Source organism: Myotis lucifugus, unplaced genomic scaffold (assembly GCF_000147115.1).
Source record: "Myotis lucifugus unplaced genomic scaffold, Myoluc2.0 scaffold_2044, whole genome shotgun sequence".
Taxonomy (NCBI): Eukaryota; Metazoa; Chordata; class Mammalia; order Chiroptera; family Vespertilionidae; genus Myotis; species Myotis lucifugus.
In genome coordinates this window covers 3046-26733 of record NW_005873092.1, presented here as the reverse complement: position 1 = coordinate 26733, position 23688 = coordinate 3046, and the positions used below count along the sequence as shown (strand labels likewise).

At 54.6% G+C, this 23688-nt stretch overlaps 1 protein-coding gene and 1 pseudogene across 1 annotated transcript in view; one reads left to right on the top strand and one right to left on the bottom strand.

Moving 5' to 3' along the window:
* PLXDC1 (plexin domain containing 1) overlaps positions 1 to 23688 on the top strand; it is a gene marked incomplete at its 3' end in the record, with an annotated part of 25885 nt that continues 2197 nt past the window's right edge. Inside the window, 7 exon segments of the mRNA XM_014450340.2 lie at positions 1 to 138; positions 8590 to 8733; positions 9241 to 9310; positions 9878 to 10000; positions 10618 to 10736; positions 11691 to 11790; positions 22935 to 23030. Of these exon segments, the coding sequence (XP_014305826.2) occupies positions 1 to 138; positions 8590 to 8733; positions 9241 to 9310; positions 9878 to 10000; positions 10618 to 10736; positions 11691 to 11790; positions 22935 to 23030 (790 nt within the window).
* On the bottom strand, positions 16659 to 17725 carry LOC102442454 (annotated as a pseudogene).

Genomic DNA, 23688 nt, shown 5'->3' with positions numbered 1-23688 from the left:
ATGGCTGCTGCGGCTCCCACCATCACAGCTGCATCCCGGCCAACGGTTACCGAGCAAGGCGAGGGCCCCCCCCCTGTTCCCATTGAGGGCAGTCATTCTGCCCGCCTTCCATTGGCCAGTCCTTTCGCCACGCCAGCTGTAAGGAGGACTGGGAAAAGTCTAACTGGGTGGCGATGTGCTTCTCTAAAATCGGGAGGTTCTGCTACTAAAGGAAGAAGGAGAGGATGGTCATTGGTTCAGCTCAGTGGATAGGGCGTCTAGGCCTCAGCTGCGGACTGAGGGGTCCCGGGTTTGATTCCAGTCAAGGGCACATGCCCGGGTTGCGGGCTAGATCCCCAGTGTGGGGCGTGCAGAAGGCAGCTGATCGATGATTCTCTCTCATCATTGATGCTTCTCTCTCTCTCTCTCTCTCTCTCTCCCTCTCTCCTCCTCTCTGAAATCAATAAAAATACAGTGGGGCCTTGACTTATGAGTTTAATTCGTTCCGAGACCGAGCTCGTTAAGGAGCTCGTTAAGGAGCTCGTTAACTCAAATTACTCTGTCAACTCAATGAAAAAAATCGGCCAAGAGACAGCTGGTATCTCAACACTTGGGTTGCGGGAAACGAGTTAAGTCGGCTCGCGTGAATTGCGCGTACTCCGCGGGAGCCGTCTTAAACTCGGTTCATATAGATTTGCGGTGGAGTGCGGGAAACGTGTAAACTCGGGCCGATTGTAACTGCGTATTACCAAATATTTCATTTCAATCGAACCCATACTTCAAAAGATATAGGCATTTTAACGCGCCATCTTATATTTTGGCGGGAAATTCACCCGACACCGTAGTGTCAAAAGAGTCCTTTGTCAGGACACTCGTAAGTCAAGGCCCCACTGTATACTTAAACACACATACGCACACAAAACACTGCTGGTGCCAGTGGCAGCATGATCGGGGGCCTGCAGTGGTAGAGGGGAGGTGCCACCGGGTTTGGAGAATTCCAGACCACGTGACTCTTGTCCGGTGGTCACTCAAGAAGCCGGCAGCTTGCCATTCGGTTTGGACCCTCCCCTGACCTTTCCTCCCCTGGCATGTTGCTAGTCATGTGGCAGACCCCCTTAGAGGATGAACGGGGGGTGGTGGCAAAGAATGGATTCCTGTGACTCCCGGGTGGGCCCCTGCATGAACACTCCCTTAAGCATTACGCCCCCAGGACAAGGAGATCCTGGCCCTCATCACATCCATCTAGGCTTCAGCTGTGTTTCAGCTCCAGGCCCAGAAAAGCTGCGAAACCAGACAAGAGAAGCTGTGGCTGACCTCAGGGCCAGCTGCATTGACTAATGACCCCCTGTCCTGGAGCCGAGCTGACCAATCAGTGGAAACCACGACCCAGAGAGGACACACCTGGAGAGCTGATGAATATTCTATTGCGATCCACCCTATAAAGCCCTCGGGCGGAGGACCCAGCAGGGCTCTCACTCCTAAGAGCCAGCCCTCACCGTCAACTTCCCTCTTCTCCCGCCGAAGCAAGTCACCCTCATTTCCTCTCCGAAGCTCCCTTTCTTCGCCTCTGTAGTTTGTTTCCTGAACCCACTTCTTCTATGGCTCACTTCTACCTCTGTGGCTTCTAAATAGACTTTCTCTCATGAAAAAAAAAACAAAGAAGAAGAAGAAGAAGCAGCCAGCAGTGATTGACTTTGTAGAATCAAAAAACCTTGGGGGCCGGCGTTGCCAGGGGAAAGTTCTCTCAGAAGCGGGGTTTCTCACTTCTGTCTTCTCATTCTCTTCCCATTCGGACTCGCACTGTCTGTGCTGGAGCAGGGCTATCGGGGTGTCCCTGGAAGTCCTTCCTCTGATCACCCCGTGAGCAAGACTGTTCTGGTCAGGGCCCTTTTGGTTCCAAGGAGCCACTTGAGCCGTCTCGGGAGAAGGTTTATATTGAGGGTGCAGGGACCTACTCTGGGCTCCAGGGAGGAGATGAAGGACCTGAAAAGCTGTCAGAAACCAGGGCTGCTGTCTCTGTCTCTCTAGTTTCTCACCCCAACCCGCCCCCCCACCCCCCGCCCCCGCCTCAAATCTCAACTCCTTTTCATGTACCCTGCACATACATATTGAAGTCAGATGCCTGTAAGGTCCTCCTTCTCTTTCCTGCGGACCTTGCCCGAAGGCATTTCTCCCACGTTGACGCTGAGGGGAGCCAGGCTGCTCGTCCTGGCCCCGAAGCGTCCCCCATGTTAGCTTCACTTCCCGGAGAAGCGCTTGTTAACGTAAAAACATTCAAACCTGCAAAGAATTTTTGTGAGCTTATTGGAGCCACCTGTCGACAATTGCCGGGAAGCAGTATCTCAACCGGTTGGGATTGGGATAACGCTCCAGAGAACGGCGTGTTTTCCATCTATTTTTATACACTGCAGTCGAAGGAGGGGACGTAGGTGGGTTATGTGAAATCCATTGGTGATGGATTAGGGAGGAGGCAGAAAGCAGAGTGGGCAAACCCCTGGGATTGGATAAGAAGTCAAATGAAAGACACATACTTAGGGGGTGCAGGGTAGTTAATAGTCAACAACTAACAAGATAACAGCAACAATGAAGGAATTTGTGTTGTCTGTCCTGGCGCCCAGGCAACACTAGGTTATGCCCCAAGGGGTCCGGAAAAAGGGAAGTTACAAGTGACCCAGACATTTCAAGGATATGTTATCCTAGATCAGCGGTTCTCAACCTGTGGGTCGCGACCCCTTTGGCGGTCGAACGACCCTTTCACAGGGGTTGCCTAAGCCCATCCTGCATATCAGATATTTACATTACGATTCATAACAGTAGCAACATTACAGTTATGAAGTAGCAACGAAAATAATTTTATGGTTGGGTCACAACATGAGGAACTGTATTGAAAGGGCCAGAAGGTTGAGAACCACTGTCCTAGATGCAAAAAGACAATAGGCTCAGTTAAGGTAAAAATGGATCTCATCAGTGAAAATACCGGCCTAGGACATGACTACCCACCATAACTGCTTTTAGTTAAAGTTTTAATTTCAGCCCATCCTTTGTGGTTACTTTAGGTCTTTAAGTTTGCAAGGCTGCCATGCAGGCCTTCCCTGAGCTTGTCAGGTCAGCGTGTGGCCTCTCCCCACCCCCACCCCACCCCCCTGCCGCCCCCTCCCTCCACAAGCTTGAGGAATCGGGAGGCGCCTTCCTGTGTGCAGGTTGTCCCAGCAATGGGAATGCTTTCTATGGACTTGGGTTCCCAGAGGAGGCAGCGGGTCCTTCACAAGAGGTTTTGGTGCCGCCTGACATCGGGGGTGGGGGGAAGCTCTCCTTGCTGGAGCCGTGCCGCACATTCTCCGAGCAGCCTGCGGCACCACCAGCTGTGGGATCTGAGTGATTGAACTCACGTGGCAGGCAGACTCCTGACTCCTACAATATGCTCGGTGCCAGGCAGGTGCTAGGGGTGAGGAGGAGAATGCGCCACGGCCCCTGAGCTCTGTGCTCCTTAAAGGACCCGTGCTGGTCCCTCTGATGGGACACATTTTAACCCATGACAGCCAGGTGGCCTAAGTCTTCTTCTCGTGGGGCAGTGACTTAAAGGCCTGAGAAGCAGTAAACAGAGGGAAAGGCACCGTGTTTGAGACTGACCTGGTTGCAGATAGATACGTAGGCCTCAGTTTCTCCATTTAGGAAACGGGACTCATGTTGGTACTCACCAGCCAGGGTTATCATGCGGTGATGCATCTGAAATGCAAGTGTCACAGCTCTGCCAACGCTGGCGGCCTTTCTCTTTCCTCCAGTTCCCCCAGCACCCTCCCCCGCAACCCTTCGGACTTTGTTCTTGGCTCTGCCCAGGAGTGACCCCCACTCCAAGCTGTCCCTTCCTCTCTAGGCCGCAGTTTGGCCTCCCCCATCACCATGGAGCATCCCCGGGCCAGGGCTCTAGAATCTAGATAGAGACAGCTTCTGGCTCACTGCCCTGGGGACCCTCAGTCACCCGCCAGGAGTGGTGGGGTGCTGGGGCCTGTGTGGGACTCGGGCAGGTTCGGCGTGCTGCTGCGCCCGGAGGCAGCCCTTCCTCGGGTAGACCCGCTGCACTTGGCACTTCCGAGGCCTGAAGCAGAGCCTGGGCCTCAGCCACCCGGCCTGCGCGTGGTATGTCTGTGCAGGGACCTGCTGGCTCACAGGAGAGAAACTGTTTAGGACAGTGGTTCTCAACCTTCCTAATGCCGCGACCCTTTAATACAGCTCCTCATGTTGTGGTGACCCCCAATTTCATTGTTACAAATTGAACATAATTAAAGCATAGTGATGAATCACAAAAACAATATGTAATTATATGTTTTCCAATGGTCTTAGGCGACCCACAGGTTGAGAACCGCTGGTTTAGGAGGTAGAGGCAGCAGCTTCTTTAGTTTCCGACTCTCCTCGAGTCGTAGACAAAGCCCTTTTGTCAGTGAAGACGCCACTGTGTGTCCTTGGGAACTCCAAGAGTGAGGTGATTCTGTCCGAGGATCCCTGGCAGCACCAGCCCGGCTCCTCAGCGGAGCAGGACCAGCTGGGGGGTGGGCCATTTTCCTTCGTGGGAAATAGAGGAGTCGGAGCAACGGGCTGGTGAGCCGCGTCCCCAGTCACCCCACTGCTTGCCTCTTAGGCGAGACACATGTCAGCATGTTTGGGCTTCACAGCGGCAGAGCGTGGCTTCTGTCCGGGCCTCATTTCCACCGCGTGCGGTTCAGTGCACGCTCTCCCGGGGGCGTCCCGGGAAGCAGGGGATGGAAACGGGCCCCTTCGACCGGGTGGGCAGGTCAAGCACAGGCTTGCTCGGGTTCCCCGTGGGCAGCTGTACCGACTAACGGGTTTTTTGAGATACCAGCTGTCTCTCCGCTGATTTTTTGCATTGAGTTGATAGAGTAATTTGCCGTCCAGGCACCAGAACACGTGGCGGCAGCAATCAGACCGGGTGGGCAGGCCTTGGACGCACTATACTATGAAACTCGGAATGGTCACTCATTAACAAATCCTCCAACTCAGCACGTACTCCGTGCTTCAACTCCAGAGATAAAGGCTGACCTCACCTGTGGGCAACTTGTCGGAAAGGCAGGTGTGGAGATAAGTCTAAAAGCCAAATAAGTCACCAGGAGTGTGCGGCCCGTGGAGCGGGAGAAGCCCAGGGGGTGACGAGAGTGTAACCGGGGTTTCAGGGAGGCAAGGACCGCGAAGCTGAGGCCCGAGGCACGGGAAGGGGAGGCGGCTTCTGAATGGAAGAGGCACAGGAAGTGCCAGGGTCCTGAGACAGACAAGCACTGGGCGAGTTCAGAAACCGAGAGAAGCCGAGCCGGGCTGGAGTGCAGAGAGCAGGGGAAGGGAGGGTGTGTGTGTGTGTAACTGAAGGCTGAATCCAAGGACCTAACGAGCATCCCTCATCAGGGGCCCAGGTTCCAACCAGCTCTTCCCGCCGCCATCCTTAGGTTGTGGCTCTTGTCCTCATGCTCACAGGATGGCTGCCAGAGCTCCATCCATCACACCTCCATTCCAGGCAGGGATAAGAAGGGCAAAGGCAAGAGGGCCAAGCAGTCGAATTTGACCCCTTTCAAAAGGCGCCACTAGAACCTTCCGTTTGTCTCATTGGCCAGCCCCTGTCCCATGTCACATGTGTCGCACGTAACCCATCCAGGGGATGAGGTTTCTAGCTGGCTCCGTTGCTGCTGCTCCAGAATCCATGTTCTGCTCGTGAAGAAGTGGAGGGGGAATGGAGAGTGGGTAGGCAACATCCGGGCCTGCCACGCCAGGCCTAGTGAGTCGTGGTGAGGAGTGTGGCCTTCAATCTGAGAGCAGCTGGGCAGCCGCAGGGCAGTGACACGGAACGGGGAGACGGCTCGGGGTCACCCCGCTTGAGCCGCAGCCACACCCCGTGGGCAAATGCCTTTGTTTCCAAATGACCACAGACTGGGTGGCTGACAACAGCAGCGATGTATTCTCACAGCCTTGGAGGCCAGGAGCCTGAATCGAGCCACCAGCCAGGCCATGGTCCCTCTCAGGGCTCAGGGAAGAGTCCTTCCTCGCGTCTCGTAGCTTCTGGTGGCTCCTGGCACCCCTGGGTGTTCCTTGGCTCCTAAGCTGCCTCACCCCGATTTCTGTCTCTGTTGTCACATGGCCTTCTTCCCTGTGTGGCCGCCGTGGCTCTGTAAACAAGTCTCCCTCTCCTTCCTCTTATGAGGACATCCATCATTGGAACTAGGGCCTGCTAAGACTATTTCCAAATAAGGTCGCAGCCGCAGGTACGGGGTTGGGGCTGGAACATTCATCCGTCTTTGTGAGACACAATGTGTCTGAGGAGAGCACACAGAGGAGTGGCCCCTAGACGCGGCTTTGCTCTGCTGGGCCACCCACTTCCCCCTCACCCACAGTCATGAAAAGGTGCCCAGGAATTAGTGAGACGGTTTATTTCCAACATTTCAACCCAATGCCAGGCACCGGTCCCTTCTTCTCTTATAAAAGGGCAGAAGGGCCCAGCTGGCATGGCTCAGTGGTTGAGCATCGACCTATGAACCAGGTCATGGTTCAACTCCTGGTCAGAGCACATGCCCAGGTTGCGGGCTTGATCCCCAGTGAGGGGCATGCAGGAGGCAGCCGATCAATGATTCTCTGTCACCATTGATGTTTCTATCTCTCTTTCCCTTCCTCACTGAAATCTATAAAAATATATTTAAAACAAAAACAAGAGGTTGCTGGTTCAATTCCCAGTCATGGCACATGCCCAGGTTTGGGGCTCGATCCCAGTAGGGGGCGTGCAGAAGGCAGCTGATAGATGATGCTTCTCACTGATGTTTCTATCTCTCTATCCCCTTCCTCTCTCAAAATCAATAACAACATTTTAAAAAGGTGAAGTTTAAGCTGAGCATTAAAGGAACAGGAATCGATCAGGGGGAGAAGGCAAGGAAGGTCATTTCAGGCAGGAGGATCAGCATGTGCAAAGGCCTGAGTGACCACTGGTGGCCCGAGCCTGCAGAGGACCTGGTCTGGTGGGTGGGGGCACAAGGATGCCCAGGGGAAGGAGAGAAGGAGAGAGAAGGGAAGCCAGGGAGAATGCAGAGCTGGCTACTGATGCGGCCTTGCATGCCAGGCTGAGGTTTGGGTTCTGTCACGAGGGCAGTGGGAGCCCAGTGGCTTGTGAGCAGAGCGATGTGGTTTTAAACTTATTTGATGGACGTGGAACCAGGCAATGGTAGTGTGAAATCTACCTCCCACCCCCACCCCCCACCCCCGTCTACCCGTGTCTTCTGCTCAACTTCCCCAGCTCTGCCCGACCCAGATTCCCACAGTGTCACTTGTCAGAAGAGCAGATACTCCCTGCTGGGGGGTGGGGAGAGCAGGCATCCCGTCCCTGCTCATGCTGGGCCCAGGGCAAGGGCTGGCTGGGCAGCTGGCAGCTGGCAGAGTGAACGTGGTCTGTCTGCTGTGTCTGCAGCCGCTGCCGCTGGGCAGCCTGATTGATGACCCACGACGCCCGGGGCTCCTCACGGGTCAGCAGCCCCATCTCCGCGGCAGCTGCCAAGTGAACCTGCCCGCTCTGCCTCCGTTTCTCCTAAGGCTGCCCGCCCCCCACCCCCGCCTGCTAAAATGCTGTGACATCGCCCCCTCTCTGCCCATCGTTTCCCGGCCTCTGCGATCCTGGCGCTGAACACTCCTGTGCAGGACAGGCCTTGCGGGAGTCACGCCCGGCGGCTGTGTCCTGGCTCGTTCTTTATTCTGTCCGCACTGGGCACAGAGTGGAGGTTAGAGGTTCTTCCTGCTTCTCCCCCTTTCTCAGCCCTGCAGTGACTGCAGTGTGGGCCCTGTGTCATCCCTCGGCGTGCGGGTCTGTGTCTGTGTGTTCTGTTTGCGTAAGTCCCGCCTCCTCCCTCAGTCTAGCAACTCCCCAAGATCAAGGGCCTGCCTCCATCTTTAGACTGGCAGCTTCTAAGATGCAGTGTTTTCTTCTCCCTTAAAAAGGCTACTCCCCAGCCCGGCTGGCGTGGCTCAGTGGTTGAGCATCGACCTAGGAACCAGGAGGTCATGGTTCGATTCTCGGTCAGGGCACATGCCCAGGTTGCAGGCTCGATCCCCCGTGTGGGGCGTGCAGGAGGCAGCTGATCAATGATTCTCTCATCATTGATGTTTCTATCTCTCTCTCCATCTCCCTTCCTCTCTAAAATCAACTATATATATGCTACTTCCCAGAGCAGGGGAGCTCTCCCCCTCAGTCTGGGAGCTCCCTGAAGGTGAGGGCTCTGTTTGGGGCTGCTCTGTTTCTCTTTGGTGCCTCAAGCCGAGCTCTGCTTTACGGGGACTCGGCTGCAGGAGAAGCCTCCTGGCCTCTCTGGGAATGGCAGGCGGAGCCTGAGGACAGCAGGTGTGGGTCTGGCTGGGGCCGGCGCTGCATGGGCACAGCTAGAGGCCAAGTACTAAGCTTTTGGGGGCCCAGGGGCTACCAGGCCTACGCCAGCCACCTGGGCCACCGGTCCCGCTTCCTGGGAGGGCCAGGATTTCTTATACCCAGTGGTCTGGGCCGGGGGGGCACAGAGGTGGTTCCTGGCAGGCCTGACCCCTCATGCCTCCGGTGGGCTCTGTCTTGGGTGGTGACAGGAGGACAACCACAGCTACTATGTGTCTCGTCTGTACGGCCCCAGCGAGCCTCGCAGCCGGGAGCTGTGGGTGGACGTGGCCAAGGCCAACCGGAGCCACGTGAAGGTCCACAGAATCCTCTCCAACACCCACCGGCAGGCTTCGGTGAGTGCCCAGTTCCTGGCAGCGCTGCCCTGGGCCGGGAGGCTGGGGACAACCCACACCGCCTGGTCAGTGGGCATGGCCTAGGGCAGTGATGGCGAACCTTTTGAGCTCGGCGTGTCAGCATTTTGAAAAACCCTAACTTAACTCTGGTGCCGTGTCACATATAGAAATTTTTTGATCTTTGCAACCATAGTAAAACAAAGACTTATATTTTTTGATATTTATTTTATATATTTAAATGCCATTTAACAGAGAAAAATCAACCAAAAAAATGAGTTCGCGTGTCAACTCTGACACGCGTGTCATAGGTTCGCCATCACTGGCCTAGGGTCTGTGATCTGGGAGGTGCCTTCAGGGGGTTTCTGGGTGGTTTGGCCTGAGTTGGGGTGCCCACCTGTGGTCTGGCAGCCTGCCCCCCGCCCTGTCCAGACAAGCATGGAGTAGTGTAGATGCCCAGCCCCCTGGCCTGTAGCCTGGCCCCTGCTGACTCTCTCCCATCCCCCGCAGAGAGTGGTCTTGTCCTTCGATTTCCCTTTCTACGGGCATCCTCTGCGGCAGATCACCATAGCAACCGGAGGTAAGGCTGTGCCAGTAGGGCTGGGGGAGGATTTGGAGCTCTCAGCCGGAACTTGGGGGCCCTACCTGGGGAGGGTCGTTGGAGATGGAATGGAGGGGGACCCACCTTTGGCTGTCTCGGGAGCCCACTCTAGGAGGGAGACCGAATACCTCGGTCTCATCAGCGGACGCGGACTTGTCCGTGTGTGTGTGTGTGTGTGTGTGTGTGTGTGTCCCTCTGGGCCAGCTCAAGCAGGTGTGGGCATTCCCCGTGGTCCCTGTGCTTCTGAGTCTGTGATTGGGAGGGGAAAGGAGACGGCTCTGAGCAGGAGCCCATCTTTGATTCCTGTGCGTGTTCCCAGGGAAAGGGAAAGGGGGGATTTGTGCCTCCTGAGGGGCAGGGAGGACCTTCTCTGGTCTGGGACCCTTTTGCTTCAGACACACCGGACCCTGAGCCCACCCGTTGGGCCGAGGGGACAGAGGTTCAAGCCTTGCCTGCCTGCACTGCTCCGTCTGCCCTTGGGGGACGAGCATAGGAGCGACCCCTCTGGGCCATGGCCGGTGGTTCCTCTGCGCTTCTCCCCTCCAGGCTTCATCTTCACTGGTGACGTGACCCATCGGATGCTCACGGCGACTCAGTACGTGGCCCCGCTCATGGCCAACTTCAACCCCGGCTACTCCGACAACTCCACAGTGGCTTACTTTGACAATGGTGAGGCCAGACGGCAGAGTCTAAGTCCCCTCGCACCAGGCTCCCCTGGCCCAGCCCCGTTAGATACGTGCAAGGCCCAGAGAGGGCCAGGGACTTGGCACAGTCACACAGCAAGGCAGCCACCCCACCTTTCTGTACTGTTTCCTCGCCTGTACGCTGGCGACAGGATGCCGGCTCCTAGCAGGATCTGAGGAGATAACGAGATGAACATGCTTGGCTCTTCGTAGAGGTGAAACAAATACTAGGGACCTTTATTCTTTCTTAATCTCGCCACGTTGTCCCCCAAACACCCACCCTCCCATCCCAGAACTGGCATTCCTTCTATTGCTCCTCCTTTTTATCTCAAGGGTCGGGATAGGCAGGCAGGGGCGTGCCTGGGGCGAGAGACGCTCAGGCCTGGTATCTGGGGCTGAAATAGGGTGTTCTGGTTCCTCCCCAGCGTGGGAGCCAGGCTGATGTTGGTGGGTTGCCCAGCTCCTGCCTTCAGTCAGATTTGCAAACTGCCCCCATCGTCCCTACGGGGCCCGGCCCGTGACAATCCACGCGGGCCACGGTTCCTGCAGCGCCCTCCCCCTGCACCACCTCCCCGACAGCCAGGTCTGTGCTGCTCTCCACAGGGACCGTCTTTGTTGTTCAGTGGGACCATGTCTACCTCCAAGGCCGGGAGGACAGGGGCAGCTTCACCTTCCAGGCGGCTCTGCACCGTGACGGCCGCATTGTGTTTGGCTACAAAGAGGTGAGTGAGAGAGGCCTGGGTCCCGGGGAGCTGTTTCCCCGTTCAGCAAGCCCTTGTAGGGAATCTGAACTGTGCCTGGCAGAGGGCGTGATGCTGGGGATCCGCAGTTCGTAAGTTGGTTGTGACCCCTGCCCTCGTAGAGGGTCAGTCTTGTTGAGACGATGGACAGCAATTGCAGAGACAGATGTAAAATTGTCACGGTAACACGTGGTCCTAAGCAGAGGTGCCTGGTGCCATGGGAGCCTGTCATGGGCTCTTTCTCTCAGTGGGAGCCGGGGGAGGCTCCTAAGGAAAAGAGTTAAAATCTGCAGGAGGCATAGGAGTTAAGGAAGCGAAGAGGAGAGTGAAGTGTGTTCTGGGAGGAAGAAAAGCATGTGCAAAGGTCCTGTGACAGGATGGATCCTGGCTGGTACACAGCACTGAGAGAAGGCAGCACGGCCGGAGGGGAGAGAGTGAGGGGCAAGACAGGGCAAGGGCACCCCCGATTTGCCCTCCACAAAGGTCACTTTGGCTTCTGAGCGGAGAACAGATTGTTGGGGGCTCAGAGGGAATGCTGGGAGATGAGTTAGGAAAGAGATGTTGCCAACTTGGAGTCTGGTGGGGGACGGTTGAGAGAACTAGACAGATTTGAGAGCCAGTTAGCTGGTTAATTAACAGGATTTAGAGATGTATTAGATGGAAGAGGGGGGGAAATGAAGAAAAGGGAAGGGCAGGGGTGACTCCCAGGCCTGCGTGGAGATGCCATTCACGAAGATGGAGTGTAGAGCAAGGAAATGTGCTGGGGGTGGTGTGGGGAAGACTTGGCATTTGAATGGGGGAGGCCTTGGGTGTGAGAGGTCTCCACACCCTCCAGGAGGCGGTGCCAAGCAGGCAGGTGGGGCTGGGGCTCCGAGGGGAAGCTAGGCTGGCCCGAGAGGGTTTGGGGATAGATGGAGCCTCTTCTCCCTGCTGCAGATCCCCATGTCTGTCCTGGAAATCAGCTCCTCCCAGCACCCCGTCAAAGCCGGCCTATCGGACGCCTTCATGACGCTCAATACGTCCCCGGACGTTCCAGGTGAGTCCCCAGGGAGCCAGCAGAGACCTCCACTGGGTTGGACTCAGCTCACACGGACCCAGGCTGGGGCTGGGGGTGGCGGGGAGCAGGTGGATGAGTAGAGAGTTGAGTGGGAACTGAGGGAAGAAAGGGGGCGTCGCGAGGTCCCAAGGCTTCTTCATTAAAGCAGAGAAACCATTTTCCCAATAAAAGCTCAGCAGGAGGCACTGCTCTGGTTATTGGAGGCAGATGAGCCGGGGCCCTGCCACTCAGCACCCCCCCATTTACAGAAGCTCCAGACACCAAGTTAGGGTTTACGAGTCTCCCCAGAACACAGCCATCATTGCCTCCCCACCCACCCAGGTGATGGGAGGAACATCACAGGGGGCTCAGGGGACAGAAAAATCGGGGTTCTCTCCCATCCCTTACCCCCACCCCAGTTTCCCTTTCTGAGGCAACCAGGGCTACCAGGTTATTTCTAGAGCTACAAGCCCTCAGATCTGTGTATGTACATACATTTAACACAAATGGTGGTCTATGATGCCATGTTCTCCTGAACAAAGTACATCCTGCCCCTCGTTCCACGTCAGCACATTTCTCATCCTGTCCACTGGCTGCATGATACCCACGGCATGGACGTCCTTAACTTAACCAGTTCCCTGTGTGCAAACTTTTCAGTTGTTTCTAATCTTTTGCTGCAACAAATAATGCTGCAGTGGCCCTAGTTTGGCTCAGTGGATAGAGCGTTGGCCTGTGGACTGAAGGGTCTCAGGCTCAATTCTAGTCAAGGGCATGTACCTCGGTTGCAGGCTGAAGGCAACCAATCGATGTGTTTCTCTCACATCGATGTATCTCTCTCTCTCTCTCTCTCTCTCTCTCTCTCTCTCTCTCTCTCTCTCTCTCTCTCTCACTGTCTCCCTCTCCCTTCCACTCTTAAAAATCAATGGGAAAATATCCTTGGCTGAGGATTAACAAAAAAATAAAATAAAAAACAATGCTGCAGTGAATATTCTTGCAAGTAGGTACTTTTACGCCCCTGTGTGAGTATTCCCATAAGATGGGTCCCCACCACTTCCCCTGCCCCTCCCCAGACCCCCTTCCTGAACCCGTGCTCTAGCTGGCGGCTCAGCGGGGACCTGCAGGACCCTGCTCCATTGCTGCTGACCGCATCTGCTCTAACTGATCAACGCTGGTGCTGAGCTGGGTGCTTAGAGGTCTCAGTATCACCCTGGTTGTATTTGTTAGCTACTGCTGCATAACAAGTCACACTGACACTTCCTGGCTTAAAGCAACAAACACGTTATCTCAGCGTTTCTGTGGATCACGAAGCAAAGCGCAGCTTAGCTGGGTCCTCTGGCTCAGGGTCTCCCACAGGCCAGGGCGACGGTCATCTCAACCGTTGTTGGGGGAGAGATACACTTCCGAGCGCTTTCAGGATGGTCTTGGCAGAACCCAGCTCCCCGCTCAGTTCCTGCCACGCGGACCTGCCCGAGGCCAGCTCCCAGCCCGGCAGCTGGCTCCCATCAGAGCAGACAAGGCAGACAGCAGGGGCGGGCGAGTAAGATGGGAGCCAGGCCTTTTGTCACCTCATCTTAGAAGCGCCATCCGATCGCTCCTTGCCGTAGTCCACTGGTTGGAAGCAAGTCACAAGGCCCAGCCCACACGCGACGGGAGAGTGCGAATACCCAGAGGCAGGCTGCTTCCCATCTGATTATAACCCCGTCCCCAGGCCCTGAGCCTTACAGTGTCTTATTGGGTCTTCCTCCCAACATTGGAAGCGAACGTACGATAGTCCCCCCTTATCCGTGGTTTTGCTCTTCATGGTTTCTGTTACCCAGAGTCAACCGTAGTCCAAAAATATTAAATGGAAAATTCCAGAAATAAACAAACCATACGTTTTAAGTTGCACGCCGTTCTGAGTAGCAGCCATAAATCATCCCTTTGTCCAGCGTATCCACACTGCGTACACTCCCGCCCCTTAGTCACCTAGCAGCCGTCTCATCAGGAGATGAATGGGGGGGGGGAGGTTAATATATTGTGATGGACGATGACTCGACGTGGGTGGTGGGCACACAGTGCCGTGCACAGATCTTGTAACATAGAAATCAAAGCCTGAAACCTATGATCCTGTTAGCCAATGTCACCCAAATACATTTAATTAAAAACTAAAAACAGATGAGTAGCCGTAGCCAATCTGTGCTGGGGTCCAGCCCCGGGGGTCCAGGGGTTCCCAAAGGTGTGGACGGAGTCGGCGAAGGATGTTTTACACGGAGACAGCGTTCAGAACTCTCTAGCTCTCCTTAGTCTCCGTGGATCTTCCCTGTGCCTGGCTGAGGCCACAGAGAGAGAATCCCAAGGCAAGCTGAGCCTTTATTTTATAGTGAGCGGTAAACAAGGTAGTGGTTTCTATAGTTACACAGTAAGTTACACTGTTGTAAGTTTCACTTGTTTTTGTTCTTGTTGCACTTCCCTCAGCCCATTAGCTTCCCGAGTAAGATCTAGGGAGCTTTATACAAGGTCAAGCCTAATTATGCTAAGAGGACTGTGCTCTCTAAGCTGGGAATTGTTTTTGTCTTTGCCCACAGGTCAGTCCGAGGCTTAACCCTATATCAGCTTCCCACAAATCTGGCTCAGTGGATAGAGCATCCACCAAGGACCAAAGGGTCCCGGGTTTGATTTTGGTCCAGGGCACGTACCTTAGTTGCAGGCTCCTCCCTGGCCTGGGCCCTGGTCAGGGCGCATGCAGGAGGCAACCAGTTGATGTGTTTCTCGCACATCGATGTCTCTCGCTGTCTTTCCCTCTGTCTTCCACTCCCTCTAAAATCAATGGGAAAATATCCTTGGGTGAGGATTAAAAATAAAAAATAAAAATAACAAAAGATGAGTAGTAGCCTAATGCTATGTCACAATGCCTTTCATCATTTGCCTCCCCTTATCGAATTACGTAGGCCTGTACCATCTCACATCACCACAAGCAGGGTGAATACAGGCCTAAGATATTTTGAGAGAGACCACATTCACATAACTTTTATGACAGAATATTGTTATAGTTGTTCCATTTTATTATTAGTTGTTGTTAATCTCTTACTGCGCTTACTTTATAAGTGAAACTTTATCACAGGTATGTAGGTATAGGAAAAAAGAGTATAGATAGGGTTTGGCACTCTCCACTGGGGGCCGGGGAACATATCCCCGCAGATAAGGGAGGACGACTGTATGTTTGTCCCTTTCTACATGAACACAGAGGTTCAGAGAGGTGGAGTGACTTGCTTGAGGTCACACAGCTGTGAAAGGGAGACGTGAAAACCAGATCTTCTGGGTCCACCCTCGAGACTTTCTGAGTCTGACCCACTTCCATTCCACCCAGAGGGGTGGTCCTTTCCTCCTCAGTCCCCCAAACACCCACAGCCCTGAGTGCACACACCCCAGCCTTTTGCAGGAAGGACAGCGGTGCCCACTCCCACCGCCCCAGGCATCACTGAACCGCTGGGCAGGATCCAGTCCATTCCGTCTGCGTCTCCCTCCCAGGGCTGTGCACGGCAGAGTCTCAGGAAATGTGTGTTGGATCCAGCTGTTGAATGAGGGTGAACTAGAGGAAGTCGGATCCCCTGGGAGTGCCTGCATCTGAGGCTTCTCTGTGATTCTGGAATGAAAGGCTGTTTGAGAGCAAGCCTGGGAGATGCAGGGAGGCGGAGCGAAGGGGGGTGGGCGGGCGGAAGCACCGTGCACCTGAAAAAACAGGAGGGCAGCTGCGCCTGTTCCTGAGAGACCCGGAGAAGGCCCAGGGGCTCTGTCGTGGGAACTGCTGGCCTTGGTGACTCCACGTGCTCTGTGCTGGGCTGTTGTGTCCACAGAAGCCTGAGCCTGGCCCCCAGTCCTTCTTGTCACTGCAAGACAGATCTGCTCATGTCATTCTCCGGCTCCTTGTTGCCTGAAGCATCCAGTCACAATGCTTAGAGTGGCATTCGAGGCCCCGTGCAGCCTGACTTTCTAGCCTCAGCTCCAAACCCTCCTGTTGCCCACCACTCTGTCTGGGCAGCACTGGTGTGTATGCCCGGTGTTCCCCAAGCATGCCAAGGGCAATCTAAATCCCTGTGACACAGTTCCTTGTATCCACTACCCCTCTTTTATCAATTGGCAAAGCTCAGCTGTTGCCGCCTTCCTGCCACAAAATCCTTGGTGTCCTTTTCCACTCACCTAGCACGTTGTTAATACCTTTACTATTAAACCCATCACACGACCTGCTCATCCGCCTCCTCCCCAGTTAGCTGTGTGCTCCACAACGGGCTTGGAGCGGAGTCTGCAGAGGGTGCACTGACGCCGGGAAAGGAGTCCTGTGCAGTGAGCAGCATCCTTCTGCAGAGGCGCACGAAACCCACTCTCCATTCGGCCGGAGGGGGTCCCAGGCGTCCATGTCATCTCCTCTCTTCGTTTGTGTGTGTGTGTGTGTGTGTGTTTTTCTTGTAAAAAGGCATCTATTTGGCTTTTAATACGAAATGACTCAGAGAAACACAGAAATAAAATATACAAGCCAATTATTAAAATAAATCCCCAATAAGCAAATTTCAGTTACATTCCCTGTCTTCAATCTGGATGAGAAAACGGGAAGCTACAAACCAACCAACGTCTGTCCCTTTGAAGAAAAAAGAAAAAGTAAAGAAGAAAAAACCAAACCGTCCCTGAAACCTGGCAGGCGGTTTTTAGAGGCCTCTGTAAGCTGGCTTTAATCACCCATCCTGGTGAAATGAGACGCATGTGGTTGTTGGGCTACGGCCACCTCCTCCTGGTTTCTTGATCTGCATCTGAAGGGAGGATGCTGGCTTGGCCACCACTTGATGCCACGGATGCAGTCTGAGGTCAGGCAGCCGTGGAGTCTTCCATTCCTTTCTTCACTGGACCTCCCCCATGTTCAGTCTCTTGGCACTGGATGCTGAGGGAGCGATGGGCTCACCGGGGTGGAGAGCCACTTCACTGATGGGGCCAGCGTGGCCCGGCCGCTTATACCACATCCTCCGGCTTGTGGTGTCGCACACGTACACAAACCTGTCGGCTGAGCCAGCTGCCATCTTGCTCCCCTCAGGTGACCAAGAACATCTCAGAAGATTCTTTTCAAAGTTGTGGACACTTCCTTGAAATGTCTTGACACATCTCTCTTTGGGAGCAAATGGCCGGACATCCCGGGCCCGCACTGTATTGTCCGTTGCATCGGACAGAAGATAAGAGCCCTCAGAACGTACACTCGGGCCAGTCACTGACTCTGCATGGCCTCGCGTGGTGTCGGTCAGCTCGTTTTGACGCAGGTCCCAGACCTTGATATCATTGTCTGTCCCACCAGGAATAATCTGATGGCTTGTGTCATTGAAGGTCACAGCCAACCCCTGGGAGGTATTCTGAAATGTCTGCATGGCCGCTCTCTTCCGCATGCCCCAAAGCTTAACGGTCCCATCGTCACTGCCAGTGCCGACACGCTGGGGGCCCCTCCTGGCCGGGTCACAGGAATTCACAAAGGAAGTACGTCCCTTCAGCCTTTTCACCCGCTCACCTGTTTCGCTGTCCCACGCTGCCACCGTTTATCTGTGGATGCTGAGAAGAGCAGACTGCCATCTGTGTTATAGTCCATCACTGCTCCGCCGTGTCCCTTCAATGTTGCATAGTTATCACAGTCACCATAGACCTTCTACAGCAACATCAGGGGGTCGAATCCTGCAGATGCTAAGGTGGATCCATTGGGGTGAAACTTGCAGCAGTACACGTCCCCTTCATGTCCTGAGAGAAGCATGATTGGGGCTTGAAGGGAGGAACACCTAGGAGGCCCCGCTTGCAGCAAAGCTCCCGGGGCCGCCTGCTGCTGTCCCGCTCCGGGGCCCGACCCCGCCGCTCCCAACAGCAACTCGTGCCGCTGCCCCTTGACCGGAACCAGCGGCAACTCTGGCCCCTTGCGCTTCTGTTGTTCCATCGTGGCGGGAGCCGCTCTCCTCAACCTATTCATTTGTTTAAGAAACCTTTTCTTTTATGGACAGTAAAAAAAGCAACTTGAGTGGAGCCAATGTCAGAACTGACAGATTCTGAGTAAGTGGAATCAATTAAGGGAGATTTCATTATTAAAGGCTCCAAGTTATAGACTGCCCCTTGGCTGGCCCCAGAATGGCCTCGGATGGCCCTTCACATGTGGGCCTTCTCCTTTACCAGAACTTTCCTTTCCTTTCAAAGGCAGATGTGAGTCCAGAAATGTGTCAGAGGCCTGTGCTGGCCGCTGGGTGGGAGGCTCCGGAACTGGCTGCAGAAGAGGGCGAAGGACCAGCCAAGTGAGGGTGTGGTGGGCGGGGACCTGTCATCCCCGGGTCGGGCCTGTTTCGCCTCTGGCCTCTCTGGATAAAGGGTCCTTCACAGAACCCTCCACTGGAGCTTTGTATCTGTCTGGGGGCCCTGTCTCCCTCCCCTCTTTCCGCTTCTGCTTTTCCCTCGGCGCTGCTCGCCGAGCCTGGCCATTTCTTGCTTCCTCTCCTCGGTCTGCCCCTTCCTACTTGGCAGGCCCCTCATTGTGTTTATCTCTGAGGCTCGATGCATAATTATTGAAGGAATAACCAAATGAGCAAATACATGAATGAGCGGGTGAACACTTTTCCCCAGACCACCGTCTGACATTTGTTTATACCGTAACCACCCATCTTGGAGGGACGTTGGTAGCGGGGCCTACCCACCTGGTTTTTCTGGACGATGCAGCTCTCTTTTCGAACGAGGCCGTTTCCATGGTGTCTGTGTGGCAACAAACGGGACACGGAAACCCCTTTTGCACCCTGGGCGTTTCTCAATCGGGTGCAGGACTCTCCGTGTCTGGACCTTAGGATTTCTGAATCTTTGATGAGTGGAAGCAGAGATAAAACAGAACGTCTCAAACGGCCAAACATGTGGCTTTGGGGTGGCCTCCGTCTCGGTTCCGGGAGGGATCTGCTGGCCATTCCGACAGACGTCATTGTCCTCCGGCGGGCCCCAGATGTTGGCAAAATAATCCAAGAGCAAATCAGCCCGCGGGGATGTTAAGGCTTCTGTTTGTAGAAGAAAGAAAAGTATGACCAGAGCCTTACGCTCAAATAAGTATACGTTGGCGGTTGAAATGAACAAGTATTTTAAATCAGAGGTATGTTTGCGCACACCTACCCGCCGCCTCCTTCCTGCCACACTGGTCCCCCTGCCCTGCTGGGAGGGCCGTGGTGGCCTTTGGAGGACATCTGACCACCTCTGGCTGCCCCTCACTTGAGGCACAACCCCAACTCCACTTTGAGCCCGACTGGTGGGGAGACCCACCCCCAGATTCTGCTGGGGACCCCGCTTTCCCTGGATGCTGCTTTTGGTCTCTGACATCGGCTTCCTTGACAAACCCCTGTCTCCTTTTGTGCCCCAACCCTGACCCTTTGTCCCTCCGTTTCACTGTCCTAGCCGAGGGTGGCTGTCCCTGCATCCTTGCAGGCAGAAAAGTCCCGCCAGCCAACTCGTCTCCTTGGAGCTGTAACTTGTCTCGCCTTCGCTGGCCCAGTGGGGTGGCCCTTCGGAGAAAGGCCATAATCTGTGGTGGGCTGGGGAGGAAGGGCGTGCTTTCGTTGGGCTGCGGGCTGAAGTTATAATATGTTGCTGAGGTTTTCTATCTGTAACCCATTCGTGCATTCATGCACAGTCATTTTTTAAAAATATGTATTTTTATTGATTTCGGAGAGAAAGGGAGAGGGAGAAACATCAGTGATGAGAGAATCATTGATCGGCTGCCTCCTGCATGCTCCCTACTGGGGATCGATCCCACAACCTGGGCATGTGCCTTTGGCCGGAATCAAACCCGGGACCCTTCAGTTCACAGGCTGACGCTCTATCCACTGAGCCAAACCGGCTAGGGCTACTGTCGTGTTTTGATGTCCTGTATTGTGCAGGGCCTGGTGCTTGGGGTTGGGAGGCAGAGACAAGTAACCTGCAGGCTCTGTCCTTGGGAGCTGGCGGCCTGGAGGGGCAGGTGGCCAGCAAAGTGAATGTAGGTGGGGCAGTGTAACAGATGACACGGGGCATTGCAAGGGGCGCCGTGGAGCTCAGAGGAGGGTCACCGATACCCCCGGGGTCAGCTGCCTCTCAGGGGGGCGCTCCATCCACAGCATCCTCAGGAGTTGCCGAGGAGCTGAGGGACCCTCTGGAGAATCACTGACAAGAAACACGCTGGGGTGGGGGGAGGGAAGGAGTGTGAGGGGCTGGGAGAGGCTGAAAATGCCCCGGAGTCTCAGCCACAGGAAAACCAAACAAAGGGAGCGGGTGGTGAGGAGGAAGAGGAGCCGCACACTGTGAGTGGCTCCTCCGGCCGGAGTTGCCTACTTGACTTCCCAGAACAGCCCCTAAGAGTAGAATAACTAGTTCCATTTGTGGATGAGGCTCACTGAGCTTGGTCCCGTGTCCAAGGTCACACAGATGGGAGGGCGGAGCCTAAGCCGCCCCTCCCTGTGTGGTCCCCTCCGGAGGCAGCACTTCTCTTCCTCCACATTCTTGTGGGTCCCCACACATTCCTCCCCTTCCCACTCGGCCCAGAGCGGCCCCTGACCCGTGGGTAACAGACCCTCCTGGTGGCAGGAGCGGGGAGCGCCAGCACCGCAGGCACAGGCCTCCGCGGTGGGGCTGCAGATTCCTGTTTCGTTCCAAGGGAGCGTTGCTGGCATCGAAGCCAGAGCAGTTTGCATGGAATGTGTTTCGAGGATGTTCTGCGGTCTCGTGGGTTTCAGGGGCCGAGGTGTCCGCCGTTACTCTGCGGGGGGGCAGCGGGGTGGGTGGGAAGAGAGCTCGCTTGGGCACCAGACCCACCTGGGGTTCAATGCTGGGTTAAGTAGGAGGGAACAATTCCAAGATTAGGGAATAAGTAATGAAAGAAACATAGCTGAGATATTCTTTATATATAATTTTTTTTAAATTTAATTTCTTTGGATGACATTTGTCAGTAAAATTACATAGGTTTCCGGTGTACAATTCTATAATACATCCTCTGTATATTGTATTGTGTGTTCACCACCCCAAGATGAGAGATTTTTTCAGCATCAGATTCCTCATAAAGGAGGGAACGGGCACCCAGCAACTGCACAGGACACCCTCTCTTTCATGGATGCCCCAACTGAATGCTACTGCCAACTTTCCTCCAAACCACCTTCAGCTGAATGAGAAAATTATATCCTCGCCTACTCTGGGCTTCTACTGACAAAAACCCAACTCGGACTAGGTCCGTGGTCGGCAAACCGCAGCTCGCGAGCCACATGCGGCTCTTGGGCCCCTTGAGTGTGGCTCTTCCACAAAATACCACGTGCGGGCGCGCACGTACAGTGCGAAGTTGACTTAAAACTTTCAGTAAAGTTTATTAAGTTAATTTTAGGGAACATTGTGGAGTGAAAGAAGATGTAGTGTTGAGAAAGGTATGTTGAGATGGTTTGGACATAGAGAGAGGATGAACGAAAGGAGATAGACGAAACAAGTATACAAGATGAGTGTGGATGGGAGAGTTGGAAGGGGTCGACCTCAGCGAACGTACCTCAATCAGATTGAGGATGTTTTTAGCAAAGGCCAGCTTAGGAGGACCCTAATTAAGTTAATAACAATGTACCTACCGATATAGTTTAAATTTAAAAAATTTGGCTCTCAAAAGAAATTTCAATCGTTGTACTGTTGATATTTGGCTCTGTTGACTAATGAGTTTGCCAACCACTGGACTAGGTGATGTGGGGGAAAGGGTCCACTGGGGATACTGAAGTAGCCCACAGAGCACAGGAGAGCTGACAACGGGCAAGACAGGGACCAGGGCAGCATCTGGAACTGCAGAGCCTGGAATGCCACCGTCCTTTCTGCTTCTGTCCACAAGATAATTTCACTTTCTGGCCTTCCCCATGAGCTTGGAACTGTGGCCATTCATGGATTCCAAGCTTGCATCTTAGCTTCACTAGGAAAGAGCAAAGGGGGCTCTTGGTTACAGGTGCAAAGTCCCAGGGAAGGTCTCCGATTGGTCCAGCTTCCATCAGATGCTCAGCCCTGGACCAATCACTGTGTGGCCAGGGAGGCAGGGTCATGGAGGAAGAAGGCAACTTGCGCAGATCATGTAGGCAGGGGGTGGGGGAAGTTCCCCCAAAGGGAATTGAAGAAGCAATCCGGAAGAAGAAGATGCTGGGTCGACCAAACACCAAGTGGCCCTTTCCCCTCATATGGAACCCGTTCACAAAGCGCAGGGGCTGGCTTCCTGCTTCTCAGAGCCACAGGAAACCAACCCCAAGTTATGGTTCTTGGGTGATTATGGAGGTGTGGTGGGAAATGTCAGAGCACCTCAGATTGCCATTTTAGGAAAAGTCTTTTCATCCACAATTCCAAAGGTGGTTGTAGCATGTGTTTTTTGTCTTTCTACTTCACAGACAAGAAACTGAGACCCTAAGGTTGTCCAGTGAGTTGGGAACAAAACTCAAATCAAAACTTGGGTGTCCTGACTCTGAGGTCCTGTAGGAAGTTTCTGCAGGGACTGAGGCAGGACATAAGCCTGGCTCCAGGCCCTGAACCCCGCTCTGGCCAGGAAGGAAGAGGTTCTCCAAGGTCAGCCTGTCCTTCCACAGACACGTGCAGAGTGCTCCCTGCGGGTCAGGTTCAGGACCAGAGGTTCACAGCCTCATGCCCCCACCCTCCAGATAAAACCTAGCGACCATACAAGGTGGTGAGTGCAGTAGGAGAGAGCACCTGGCCTGGGTGGGGAAGAGGAGGGAGTGGCCCAGGGGGGCTTGTCAGAGGAAGTAGCCTTTGAGCTGGATGTAGGAGGGTGAGCTTGACAGGCAGAGAAGGTGGAAATGCATTATAGGTCAAGTGAGCAGCAGCTGTGAAGACACGAAGGCACGCAGGAGCGTGGCATCTCCTGTGTCCTGACCCCAGGAGCAGCCAGGCCTCTGCACCGAGTAGTTAAACCTGCTGATAACACACAGATCTCTCAAGGTCAACTCCTGTCCACCTGTCCTCCGTCTCCCAGCAGCACCTGCATCATTATCCCAGCTTGAAGGGTTTACTTCTTGCCCTCAGTTCCACTCACTACAACCTCTTGCCCCCCTTCAGGCTCCTGGTACAGGCCTCAGAGCCCTCTGCCCGGGACCTGTTCCTGATGATAGGCTCTGCCTCTGTTTCAGAATCCCGGCGAAGGGCCATCTTTGAATACCACCGTGTGGAGCTGGACCCCAGCAAGGTCACCAGCACGTCGGCCGTGGAGTTCACCCCATTGCCAAGTAAGCAGGGGTGGTTCCTACTGACAGGGGAAGGCAGTCTAGGACAGTTGTGCCCTAGAAAGATCTTTGGAGTCAAACAGACTGCGTGCCATTCCCAGGCCCACCACTGACCCCTGTGGGGATGGCCACCGAGCAACTCTGGGCCTCCATTTCTCATTTGTCACCTGGGCCTACCAGCACCTCCCTCCCAGAGCGTTGGTCAGGGTTAGAACCACAGTAGGGAGAGTTGAGGACACGAATGGCAGCTCTGACACTACCCAGCACTTCTCAGGCCTGGGGTGTGGTCTGTGCTTGACAGACGATAGCTACTGTTATTCACACATCATTGAAACCCAGAAGAGAGGCGCCTCTCAGGACTTAGACGGAGCCCCAGGAAAAATAATCCAGGAACGGAATTGATCCATCAGGGAGAGAAGGGTGGAAATGCATTATGGGTCAATGCATTATCAGTGGATTTTCCTCAGAGGAGGGGGATGCTGGAGTCCACAGGCTGAAGGCCATAAAAGGATTTCGCCAGCAGCTCTCCAAGAACCATGGGGCCCTGGCCCTCTCCCCTCTCTGCACCCCACGCACCTACAGGTGAAAGCAGGTCATGGCCGAGGCCCCTGCTGCTGCTGTTTACCTGAAGGATCAGGGTGGGATGCTCGTCAGGATCTGG